Source organism: Dreissena polymorpha, unplaced genomic scaffold, assembly GCF_020536995.1.
Source record: "Dreissena polymorpha isolate Duluth1 unplaced genomic scaffold, UMN_Dpol_1.0 chrUn021, whole genome shotgun sequence".
In the NCBI taxonomy this organism is placed as follows: domain Eukaryota; kingdom Metazoa; phylum Mollusca; class Bivalvia; order Myida; family Dreissenidae; genus Dreissena; species Dreissena polymorpha.
In genome coordinates, this window is record NW_026273335.1 from 65,702 (window position 1) to 78,525 (window position 12,824).

At 45.7% G+C, this 12,824-nt stretch overlaps 1 protein-coding gene across 1 annotated transcript; it reads left to right on the forward strand.

Moving 5' to 3' along the window:
- Positions 1 to 349: 349 nt before the first annotated feature.
- LOC127863632 (uncharacterized) lies at positions 350 to 11,200 on the forward strand. The gene is given in 3 exon segments (XM_052403261.1): positions 350 to 555; positions 7,954 to 10,001; positions 10,003 to 11,200. Coding segments are annotated over 3 exon segments (2,601 nt in total). The 5' UTR covers positions 350 to 526; the 3' UTR covers positions 10,527 to 11,200.
- Positions 11,201 to 12,824: the final 1,624 nt, after the last annotated feature.

The following is a 12,824-nucleotide window of genomic DNA, read 5'->3' on the forward strand; positions in this document are numbered from 1 at the left end:
GATTTCCATGTATCTGACTAAGTTTGCAGAAACAACACAAATAAATGTATTTTATTCTCTTAAGATACTTAAACATGCTTAATATTTTTACTTATTGATGACAGACTGTTTAAAAAACAACACAAGATACATATCATTGATATTATGTCCTAGAAATTCATGCATATCAATACAAATGTATTCTTGTTATTTTTTGATAGACACATCAACTGTTAAGTATGGAATAAAACACTTTATCTTTTCATGCAAAACAGTCACTCACAACACAGTCGGAACAAAATATAATGTTCACATTATCATCTACGAGATGTAAACTCGATAAGCTCAGGTTGCGCCAGGATTGTATGGTAAAATTGACCGGATTGTCAGTGGACCATCCCGACCGTTTTGCCCTATTGCCCTCTTTACCGAAGAACGCGCGAATGACGTAATCATGACGAAAGTGTGTGCAGTAAACAACCCTCTTGACAGGACGTTCCTTTATATCTTGCGGAGAGTATTTCTGCGCTTGTACACACTGTAGACGATGGAATCCACCCCAAGCAACTTGCTTAGGTAAGTTCTATAGTGTTTTATAGCATAAGTACTATAATTGGCGCTGCGAGCACCAAACTTGCAGTATTTTCACTTATAAACAATCGGCTATTTTTAACCGTCAGCGTTCAAAGTCAGCCATCTTGAAAATAAATAAAGTTTCATTTAAATTTAAGTTTCTTATCGTTGTTTTGTTCACTTTTAGTGAATAAAATATTTCTTTAATATACTTAAAGTACTTTTCATCAAACTAAACCGATTTCGTCGGTTTTTGTCAGCTTATTGCCTAAATTTTAGGTTTAACTATTTACGTCATATTGCGGTTCGCTGAACCGTTTAACAGCTCATCTGTGACGTCTATTTTTAGGTTGTTTATGTTTAATGTGTTGAATTGTGAATTCTATTTAAATCATCACACGTTTATATTTAGAGCAGTGTTTATTTACATTGCTCTGTCGCATCTGTAACTTGTTTCGGCTCCATATAAGCCATCTATATTAAGCTGGCTGTACATCTGAATTGTGATTGTTTTGTCTATTGTCTATCGTCAGGCGAATCGCCACATTTTTAGGTAATCAGCATAACGTTTCAGTAGAGTATTTCTACTACTCAATTTAATTCTGATAATTTCATATTTTCATCATTAATAATTCCGCTATAAGTGATGATGGATTTGAGTGTTCTTCGTATTGAATTTGATTGTTTCATTGAATTTGTTTGTGTAACTGTATTGTAGTGAAAACAATTCACTATTTATCAAGTATTAATTGGTGAATTTCTAGCTTTTTCTCTTTGGGTGTATTTATATACTCAAATAGATATCAGTAAAATTTGATTTGTTATTTTATCACAATTTCACTATAGTTATCGAGTAATAACTGGTGAATTTCTGACTTGTTCTCTTTGGGTGTATCTATATACTCAAATAGATATTTTATCAGCAAACATTAGAAACATTCATTTGTGACTTAATTACAATTTCACTAGTTATAAGGTAATAACTAGTGAATTTCTTACATTTTTCTTGAGTAGTGATATACTCATACAGATATTTTATCATTAAAAATTATTATGCATCGATTTGTGATTAAATCACATTTTTACAAGTTATAAATTAATAACTTGTGAATTTTTTGCTTTTCTTGTTGGGTATAATTGAAACATAATTTCACTACATGTGAGATTCAATACTTGTTACTTTTATTGAAATTCGTGCTTTGATTATTAAATTGTATGACATCATTGTGTTTGTGTGTTTTTCAAATGCAATGTCATTTCAAGTTTACGGGGTATTTGAATGTGTAATATTCCCGTGATTGTTTTTGTCTGCTTGCACATTTCAATTTGTGTGACCTATATTTCATTAAAATATACGTGCATTGTGTGTGCTGTTTACCCGTAAAATTAAAATCGGCGTTGCAATATTTGTCCGCTATTTCTTTCACACATTATTTTAATTACATGAATAAAAAAAATAAAAATGAATCGTGTTCAACTAGTGGATATTGACACGGCGCCGGTAACGGAACTACAAACGGTTCCAGGTATCGGCACCAGGGTGGCCCAATCAATTGTATCGTACCGGGAATTTCACGGTAGCATTACACCGGATGCTTTGGTCAAACTCCCGTATATACGACCATCAAGTCAAATGTGGAATATGATAAGATTCAGCAAATCTGAGTCAGGGACCGTGAATGAGTTGGAAATTGTGAATGAGGGTGAGGATGAAGGTGAGGGGTTAGAGGCAGCTAGTGAGCTAGTCGTTGTGCCGGACACCAATTTGGGTTTGGGAGTAATAGAAAGGGTGACGGCAGCGATTGATAGTGCGTCCCTTAGTGGACCTCCTGCATCATATATCAAATCATCTGATGCTAAGAAGGGGGATCAGGGGGCAAGGTCAAAAGTGATACAGGAAAGGACGGAGGTAGGGTTTAATCAGGGGTCAGTGGAACAGTCTGTACAATATCTGACTGTGACACCATCGCCAATGCCAATGGAGCCTAAGTCTGTTCACTACCAGGCCGCAACTCAGCCCAGTGCGGCAATAGGGTGTCAGCAGAGGTCATTAGAGCAACCTGTACAGTATAGGTCTGTGACTTCGACACAATATATTCCGATGAGCCATAGTGTGCAGTCTGGTTCATACCAGGCTATGGCTCAAATGCCCCAGGCACATGGGACGTACCCTGTTCAGTTCCATGCCATGGGGCATGGGGCACAGCCTGGTCAGTATCAGATCATGACACGTGTGCCGGTATCACAAGCGGGTCAGCTGCAATATGTGTTGGTTGGATCTCAGGGTCAATTAATTGACCCTGTAGACCAACCACATATGACATATATGACCTCGCCTGTACAGTCAGGGTATGTTGCCGCGCCACAGGTGGTACCTACACCGCAGGTGTGCAGGAGCGTAGCAACCCCACGTTGTGTTTCGCGACATGCTTCACATGCGGTGCGCGGTGCTACCAATAACACGGTTGCAACACCTGTTGGCCAGAGAGCTATGCTTTTAGGTCAACAGAAATCTAGAATCCAGTCCTTACCTAAAGCACTGGTCTATGATGGTCGGGGAAGCTGGCATGCTTTCCTGACCAAATTTGAAAAATACGCGGGTATTTTCGAATGGGATGACTTTGAGAAGCGGGATTTCTTGTGTCTCTGTCTCACCGATAAGGCAAGTGAGTACTATGCCTTAGTGATGGACAGGGAGGTGGAGCTGGGCTACATAGAGGTAGTTGACAAGCTCGAGAGGAGGTTTGGTTACCGGGAATTGCCGGAAACGGCAAGGGTAACCTTTTCGGGTGCGCGACAGGGAGAGGAGGAGTCTGTGGATGACTGGGCGGACAGGGTTTTGACCCTTGCTGGTAAAGCCTTTAGGGGTTTGCCAGAGGAGTATATGGTGCAGGAAGCGATCTTGAAATTCTGCATGGGAGCTAAGGAGAGAGAGGCTGGGGAACAAGTTATAAATCAGCGGCCTGTGTCAATAGAACAGGCAATTGACAAACTAAAATGGGCTATCCATACTCACGGGTTAATGTATGGAAGACCAAAGTTGGTGCGAAAAGTGGAATGTGAGGGGCAGGTAGAGGTTGCTGAGGTGAAGGTGGCCTCTCAGAATAGACTGGTTGAAAGGGTGGTCAAGTTGGAGGAGAAAATGGACATCCTGATGGGTAAACTTGACCAACTGTTGGCAAGACCCACCAGAAGCCAATCTCCATCCCCAGCCAGACGCCAATGTTTTAATTGCAACGAGGCAGGGCATTTCAAAAGGGACTGTCCTAAACTTAGGAGCAGGACACCGTCCCCGGCTAGGGGTGACCGCTGTTACCGTTGTAACGAGCTTGGTCACATGGCCAGAGATTGTCCCAAACAGGCAAGTGATAAAGTCGGTGATACCCCTAGAGAAGGTAGGAAGGTGTCTTTTGCCGATTTAAACGGCAAGGGGTCAGTGTAGAGGGTCCAGACCTGATCCACAATGATAGGGGCCCACCGGTCATAATCAGACAGATAAGGTCTGATTCGATGTTCCGGGTTAAAGTGAGGCTGAACGGCCTTGCAGTACAGGCTGTAGTAGATACGGCGGCTGAGGTTACCTTGGTTTCGGACCGGGTAGTGGCTCAGTTGTCGGAAAAGGTTCCGGTGTTGGAACATGTGTACATGAAGACTGCAGGGAGAGGTCTGCAGATGAATGGTTCCATTGTGGGACCAGTAACCATCCAACTGGGTGATATGGTTTTTCAAGAGAGGGTTTATGTAGCCCCTATTGAAGATTGCATGTTGCTCGGGCTGGATTTCTTGAAAAAGCATGGAGCCACTATCGATATCGTAGGGGCCACCATGTGTTTAAATGGCCAGGTAGTTCCCATGGCTCAAGAAGGAGAGTTAGTGGAGGCAAGAGTGGCAAATGTGACTGTCGCTCGAACTGTTGTCATACCACCCAACTCGGTGGCCATGGTAAAGTGCTCTTTGGGAAAACCAATCGGCACCTTTGCAGTGGAGGCTGAGTGTGGTGATGTGATAGTGCCTATGTCGGTCCATGTTAGTGAGGCTGTGCTACGGCTACCAATGGTGAACATGTCGGGTCACCATGTAAGGCTGAAGCAAGGGAAATTGGTTGGAAAGGCAGAAGAGGTACGTTTAGTGAGACCATTGCCCGAGGAACTGACCTCAGTAAAGGTGGTACGAGAGGCGGCAAAATGTGATAAAGATATCACGGTGCCAGACCATCTCAGAGACCTTTATGAACGTTCGAAATTAAACTTGAGCGATGAAGAACAGGTGCAGGTGGCTGGGTTCTTACGTGAGTTTGAGGATGTATTCGCTAAAAACGAGTATGATCTTGGCAATTTTACTGCTGTTGAGCATTGCATAGACACGGGGGAAGCCAAACCCATTAGGCAGAAAATGCGTAGGACCCCTGTCGCCTTTGTAACGGAGGAAGAGAACCATCTTAAAAAGATGTTAGAGGCGGGGGTGATCCAGCCGTCTAACTCAGAATGGTGCTCCGCGCCTGTGTTAGTTAGAAAGCGTGATGGGTCCGTTAGGTGGTGTGTAGATTACAGGGGGTTGAACTCAGTCACGGTGAAGGACGTGTATCCTTTGCCCCTGATTGAAGACTGTATAGACATGTTAGCTGGCCAGAAGTGGTTTTCAAAGCTGGATGCTAATTCTGCTTATTGGCAGATTAAGATCAAGGAGTCAGACAGAAAGAAAACTGCTTTCACAACTAAGTATGGGCTATTTGAGTTTGTCCGGATGGCATTCGGTCTATGTAATGCACCGGCGACATTTTCTCGGGTTGTAGGCTTAGTACTGCAGGGTTTGAACTGGAACAGTGTTCTAGCCTTTCTTGACGACATCCTTGCTATGAACAAGACATTCGCTGAACATATGCTTACAATACGGGGGGTATTTGTCAGATTACGCCAATACCAACTGAAATTAAAACCCGCGAAGTGTGAGCTGTTTCAGCATAAGGTGGAGTTCTTGGGGCGTACTGTAGGACCAGAGGGTTTGGGGTTGTCCTCAAATGACGTTAGGGTGGTGGTAGACTGGCCAGTGCCAACCTGCTCTAAAGATGTAGAACGTTTCTTGGGATTGGTAAATTACCACCGAATGTTCATATCGGATTATGCCGGACGGTCGAGGGCGCTGTATGAAATAGTTAAAGACTATCAGTGGGGGGATGACCAAGATACGGCCTTCCTTGATTTGAAGGAGGCCCTAATGTCCGCTCCGGTTTTAGGACTTCCTAATCGGAATGACCCTTTTGTACTTGACACCGATGCTTCTGATAAAGCAATTGGTGCGGTTCTCAGTCAAATACAGGCAGGGGCTCCTAGGGTTGTTTGTTATGGGTCATATGCGCTGACTAAAGAACAGAGGCGGTATTGTACCACGCGGAAAGAATTGCTAGCGGTAGTGAGGTTTACTCGACAGTTCCGCCACTACTTGCTGGGCAAACGTTTCACGGTTCGCACGGACCACAGTAGCCTTACTTGGTTATTGAATTTCAAGGAGCCACAAGGGCAGATAGCTCGCTGGATGGAGGAGTTGAGCCAGTATGATATGGACATAGTCCACCGTGCTGGCAAGAAACATGCAAATGCTGATGCATTGTCACGATTGCTGGTTGATGGAGGAGACCATTATGAGCATGGTGTAACCCTTGAGGTTTTGCCATGTGGTGGTTGTCCGAAATGTACTAGGGCAGAAGAACAATGGGGTGGGTTTATTCGCGAGGTGGATGACGTTGTTTCTCTAGCACCGGTCATAATCCAGGAGGTAAGAACCGGAGAAGACTCTGGTGTCGAGAGTACTGATAGAGCCGCTCCAGTCCAGGACCGGGACGCTCTACTTAAAGAACATCAGTGGGCGGATGACGACTTCCGGTTTATCCGGAAGTGGTTATTGCATGGTACCGAGCCTCCTGATGGAGAGTTGTTTCTAGCAAACGCAGCCTCCAAGTTTTATTGGATTAATCGCCAATGTTTTAAATTGGAGGCGGATCTGCTTTGGCGAATCGACCCAAAGTCAGATCGTCAGCAGTTATTGGTTCCACGGGAATTGCGCCATGAGATCCTGGTGCTGAACCATGATATTCCTCTGTCAGGACATCAGGGCGAACAGCGTACTATTGAAAGGGTTAAGGCCAAGTATTTCTGGTACCGCATGTCAAAGGACATAATCAAGTACGTATCCAGTTGCCCGCGTTGCTCTGTAAGCAAAAAACCTAACCGTAAGGCTAAGGGCGAGATGATAAAGTTTCATTCTGGACTCCCAATGGAGAGGGTGCACATTGACTTTCTAGGTCCTTTGCCCTTAACGAAAAAGGGAAACCGGTATGTGATGATGGTGGTGGATCAGTTCACTAAATGGGTAGAATGTATACCGTTGCCTTCGCAGACCGCTGAGGTTACTGCAGAGGCAGTGGTAAATCAAGTGTTCTGTAGGTATGGGGTACCTATGGAAATAATGACTGATCGGGGTACCAACTTTGAGAGCATTCTGTTCACGCAAATGTGTAAATTATTGCACATTCATAAGACGCGAACAACTGCCTATCGACCAAGCACCAATGGTCAAGTGGAAAGGTACAATCGCACACTCATGGATGCAGTCCGTTGCTATGTAGGTTCCCGAGAAAATACTTGGGACGAAAATCTACCGCAAATCGCGGCGGCAATGCGTTCATCAGTGTGTAGGAGTACTGGTTTCACCGCTAACCGTATGATGCTAGGGAGAGAGGTTTATACTCCTGCTGAGTTGGTTTACCCATTACCACCTCATGAGGCACAGCCTGTGACTGAGTATGTCCACAATCTAGAACAAAGTATGGTGTCAGTCCATGAAACCGCTCGCAAGTGTTTAAGCGGATATCAGGCTCACATGAAGCGGGATCATGATGTGAGGTTATGTCAAAACTCCTACCGGGTTGGTGACATGGTATATGTGCTTAATGTGTCGGGAAAGAAAGGCAAAGCTAAGAAGTTGTCGCCACAATGGACTGGGCCGGGGGTTGTAGTGAAAAAATTCACCGATTTCCTTTACCAGGTCCGATTACGAGGGAAGAGGGTTAATGTGAATCATGACCGATTGAAAAGTTGTAAATTGAACAACCTTCCTGCCTGGGTGGTTCGAGAGCGAGAGAGTTGCGGTCTTGCGAAAGATGTGCAAGATGAGCAAGTATACTGTATGTGTAGGGGGATTGATGATGGTTCCTTTATGATTGCTTGCGATGTGTGTGAGGAGTGGTACCACGGAAAGTGTGTGGGTGTCACGGAGGAACAGGGTGAAGAAATAGATCTGTATACATGTCTAAGTTGTAGGACAGGTTAGGTCTATACTTATCGTATATGCCGGTAGCTTGTGAAGCTCAGGCACATTATATTATAAATATGTGGTGTTTTGCAGAACGCCACGTGTGGTTTGTCGCATGGATGGGCGTGACATATTTATTGAGGTCGAGGAGGCCAGCGGTCGGGGTACGCTTTGGAGTTCGGGGCGGGACCTCGTCATTGAGCTGGGGACGATGTTGCCCTTGGACCATGGTAGGGTAGAAAGGGCGGTGGAAGGCCAAGTAAGTTTGGCCAGGAGGAGAGGGCGCCTAGGGTTTGTATCCGAGGTCAGGAAGTACGGCCATCAAATTCTTAGTGATTCGTTCATTAAGAGGGTGTTGGCCGGTCCTGAAAAACAACGGAGGACCCCTGGGGCTTCACTGAGCGGGAGGCCCCGGGGTACTGTAGAGTTGTCCAGATCGAGACCAAAGCCGGCTCCGATCCTGACAGCGCTGGACTTCCCTGCGTTGCCAGCACAGTTGGGATCGGAGGGGGTCAAGGTTGAACCTGGGGTAGAGTCACTCGTGCCCAATCCTTCCTCGCTGGACACACTTGTGTTGCCAGTAGGGTCGGAGTGTGGGAGGGTGAAGGTCGAACCTGAGGAGGAGGCATTTGTCTCCGATTCGACATCGCTGGTTGTCCCTGAGTCGCCAGTGAGGTTGGTGGAGGTCAAGGCCGAGCCTGAAGGGGAGGCCTTCATGGCCTCGCAGCCATCAGCACTGGACTTCCTTGTGTCGCCAGTGAGGTTGGTGGAGGCTGCGTGCAAGGTTGGCCCCGAAGAAGGGGTCATCATCATCTCTGATGAGGAAGACATGGAGGTTGATGCTCCTTTGGCGGCTAACCTTGACCAGGAAATTGTGGGGGAACCCGGTTTTGCACGGCCTATAGATGAAATGGCAGAGCCCGCAGGGGCAATGTCACTTCAAGGTAGGATGATAAGAGGTATGGACCGGTGTGAGAGACGGTCCAGGCCTCTTGATAGAGGGGCAGAGTTTAATGGAGGGGTTGGGACCAGGGATAGATCCCGGTCCCAGCAGGATGATGTGGGTTTTAAGAGGAAAAAGACCCAGGGTTGTCCCGTGTGTGGATTAAGGGCAAGATCGATAAGACACCATGTTGAGGCCCGGCATTTTCCGCCTGTGTTTCGTCGGGAGGCATGGGAGAATCCGGAAAAGGACCATGTGCGGTTTAGAGGGGTAATATGCGTCATCAATAGTCTGGGTCTCCAGAGCTTTGATGAGGCTATGCTTTTCGTGGGCCGCCAGAGGTTATCAATTTCGGAGCAGTCCTGCCTGAACGACAAGGACCAGGTCTGGTTAGAAAGGGTCTCTCGCAGGTTTATGTTTTACATTCCCCCTATATTCCACGTTGCACGGGTAAACTCGCGAGCGCTCCTCTTCCACTGGAGAGTGTTGGCCGCGTTGCTGAAGCTATGCAGCCAAGAGGTAAGAGACGATTTCTTTGCCCAAAGGTTTGTCAGGCGGCGCGGCGTGGTCCAGGTGACTGGGTCGACTCAGGCAACTGAGTTGATGCAGAGATCCGGACCAGATTGTTGTGTGGCGGCCCAGGCTACTGGGTCGACTCAGGCAACTGAGTTGGTGCAGGGAGCTGGATCAGATCGGAGTGTGGTCATGGAGGCTCAGGCGACTGTGTCGAGTCCAGAGATGGATTTGATTCAGAGACCCGAGCCAGTCACTTGTGTAGAAAAAGGGGCCCAGGTGATGGCGTTGACTCAAGTGGCAGAGTCGGTCCCAGAGCCCGGGTCTCTAGGGAATGAGTGTGAATTGGGTGATGACTTTGAAATTGCACCTGTGGTTCAAGAGTGGATTTCGGTTAGGAATGCTGAACTCACCGCGTTCGACAGCCACTTTCACTTGGACCGCAGTTATAAGACGACCAAGGTTGGTTCTATTGAGGCGTTGGTGGGGCATACCGTGGGGCCAATGCCTGAGGTACCAGTGCGGGTAAATGGGGGAGTTGCAGTTTTCTGCGATCCACCCAACTACCCAAGGGAATATCCCAGTGTCACTGGTTTCGGGTCGGCTGTCGGGGTACATCCTAAGGCGCCTCTAAGGGACGTTAAAGGGGTGGTAGGACAGGTGGAGAGAGAGTTGAGGAAGGATGGGGGTGGTAGCGCTTGGAGAGATCGGTTTAGACAGAACCGTGCCTGAAAGAGAGTGGGGTAGGCAGGAGGAGATGTTTGTAGGGCTGTTGGAGCTGGCTTGCCCTAGGCGACCAGTTATTTTGCATATTCGGGGGCAGGACACGTACTCTTGTGAGGCTAGTGCCCTTGCCCTCCGACTCATGCAGAAGAACGTTAGTCCGACTCAGCGGATACACCTCCACTGCTTCACGGGAACTCTCGATCAGGTTCTGAGTTGGTCCGCTGCATTTCCCCGTTGCTACTTTAGCATCTCAGGTCTGGCTGCGCGTTTTGATGAGGTGCAAAAGTCAGCTGTGCGAGGGATTCCGGCCGACCGACTCCTAGTTGAGACCGATTCTCCTTACTTGCGAGTCCGAAGTAAGAAAGACAATACTCCGGCGTACGTGGGTGAAGTTGCAAATACGGTGGCCCAGATCCGAAAGGAGACCCTCAGGGAGATATTGCGCACTACTGCTGAGAACGGCAGGCGTCTTTATAACCTGTAGGGTTCGGATACTGGAAATAGTCTGTTGGCGAGTTGGGGATCGAACCATATGAGGGTGACGCGGTTGCGCGCGCCCTTTAACTAGTGATTGAGGCGGTCGGATGTCTGTTAAACACTGGCCAAGGGGCGTCGATAATAGAATGTGTCAGGATTCAGTGATGTGGTCTATGCTTAAGGAAACGGTTGGTCAAATTATCAAATGAGTGCTCTGGGTTTAAAAATAAATAAATAAAATACAAAGGTCACATGGTGATAAATAAATAAAATACAAAGGTCACATGGTGAGTGGGTAATGCAAAGGAAAAAACTAGCCAGGAATGTTTCTGTAAGTATGAGATCATATTGTGTGGTCTTGGAACGTGGTATAGGGGTGTGGCAGACTGTCTTGGTGGGGTGAAGAGGAGGGCTATAAAATGGGGAGGAATATGGTAAAATTGACCGGATTGTCAGTGGACCATCCCGACCGTTTTGCCCTATTGCCCTCTTTACCGAAGAACGCGCGAATGACGTAATCATGACGAAAGTGTGTGCAGTAAACAACCCTCTTGACAGGACGTTCCTTTATATCTTGCGGAGAGTATTTCTGCGCTTGTACACACTGTAGACGATGGAATCTACCCCAAGCAACTTGCTTAGGTAAGTTCTATAGTGTTTTATAGCATAAGTACTATAATTGGCAAAATGCGTTTTCGAAGATCTGCAATAATAAAACATATATAAATGACTGATTACTTATAAGAAGCCTAATACGAACACATCAATAATTATCACAGAATGAGGAAAACATACTGGCCCACAATTTATTTAAATCACCATCAATATAACAAGCATTATAACAATCAATCTTTATCTTCATTGTTATTTTCTTTTTAACTTGATCTTTGTGAAATAACACAATACATTATAAATCAATTTATATTATCAAGATGACATTTCGTACAAAATTCACTCTGATCCCTCACGACACGCACAGAGAACGGAAAATAGTCAATTTTCTTAATCAAACACTAATATTAAGCATAATACTTTGTATTTGTTGTCATAATAGTGTTCAAGACAAGAACGGACTTTGCGGGTTACACGCATATCTCTTATTTTGTTTAAACCTATTTATTTTAGCTCGATTGCATCGAAAGCATTAGGCTTATATTCTACATCTACATCTACATCGTTACGTTGATCTGTCAGGCTTGACAATCCTTCAACGGTGCGCTAAGAAAAAGAGATTAAACAGAAAAAAGTAAAGGTAGAAGTATAGAATCGACGGAGCGACATAAAGATACAGGCAGAAATAAGGAAAGTTTTATCAGCTGCTTTCGATTCATCAAGGCTGACCTCTCCAGCTTCCGTGGCGGTTAAGGGGCACTAGGCCCCGCCGGTACAGCCCGAACCCATCATTTGAATTTACTTGTAGCTGGAAGAGAGTCCCCGTTAGAAGGTAAGGTTCGATAGCTCCTTCTTGAAAGATGCCAATGAAGGAGCCTCAGCCACTGAAGCTGGGAGTCTATTCCAGAGAGGTATGGTGTTTGGGAAGAAGCTATGCTTGTAGCAATCTGTCTTAGTGGAGTAGGGCAGGTACTTCTGTTGGTGTGACGCTCTTGTTCTAGAGTTAGTATTCTGTAGGTAGTCGTTGGGATTAATGTCTATGAGGTTGTTGGTGATTTTATACAGGAGGGTAAGTTGTATTTTCTTTCTTCTGGTTTCAAGGCTTTCCCAGTTGAGGTTTGTAAGCATGTCTTGTACGCTGCTTGTGTTTCTGTACCGATTAGAGACGAACCTTGCTGCCCTGCGTTGCACCATCTCAACTTGTTTGATCTGGTTTTGTTGGTGAGGACTCCAGACTGTACAACAGTACTCAAGATGGGGCCTTACCATTGAGATGTATGCTTTCGTCTTAGTATCGCTATTTGAGTTTTTTAGATTCCGTCTCAGAAAACCTAGCATATTATTTGCTTTTTTCGTCTTGATGTTGATATGGTCTTTCCATGAGATGTTTGATTGTAGTTGGACGCCTAAATATTTGGTGCTGTGTTCCTCCATTAAAGTTATTCCTCTCAGTGTGTATTTTGCTTTAAGGGGTGATCTTCCTCTTGATGCTCTGAGAACGCTGCATTTTTGTGGGTGAAAATCCATGCCCCATTTCTTTTCCCATGATGAAAGAGTGTCCAGGTCTTTTTGCAGGATTTGCTGGTCGTTTGGTGACTTTATTTGGCGGTATAAGATGCAATCATCTGCGAAGAGTCGTGTTTTTGAATGCAGGTTGTCGGGGAGGTCATTAATAAATATTAGGAATAGTAGC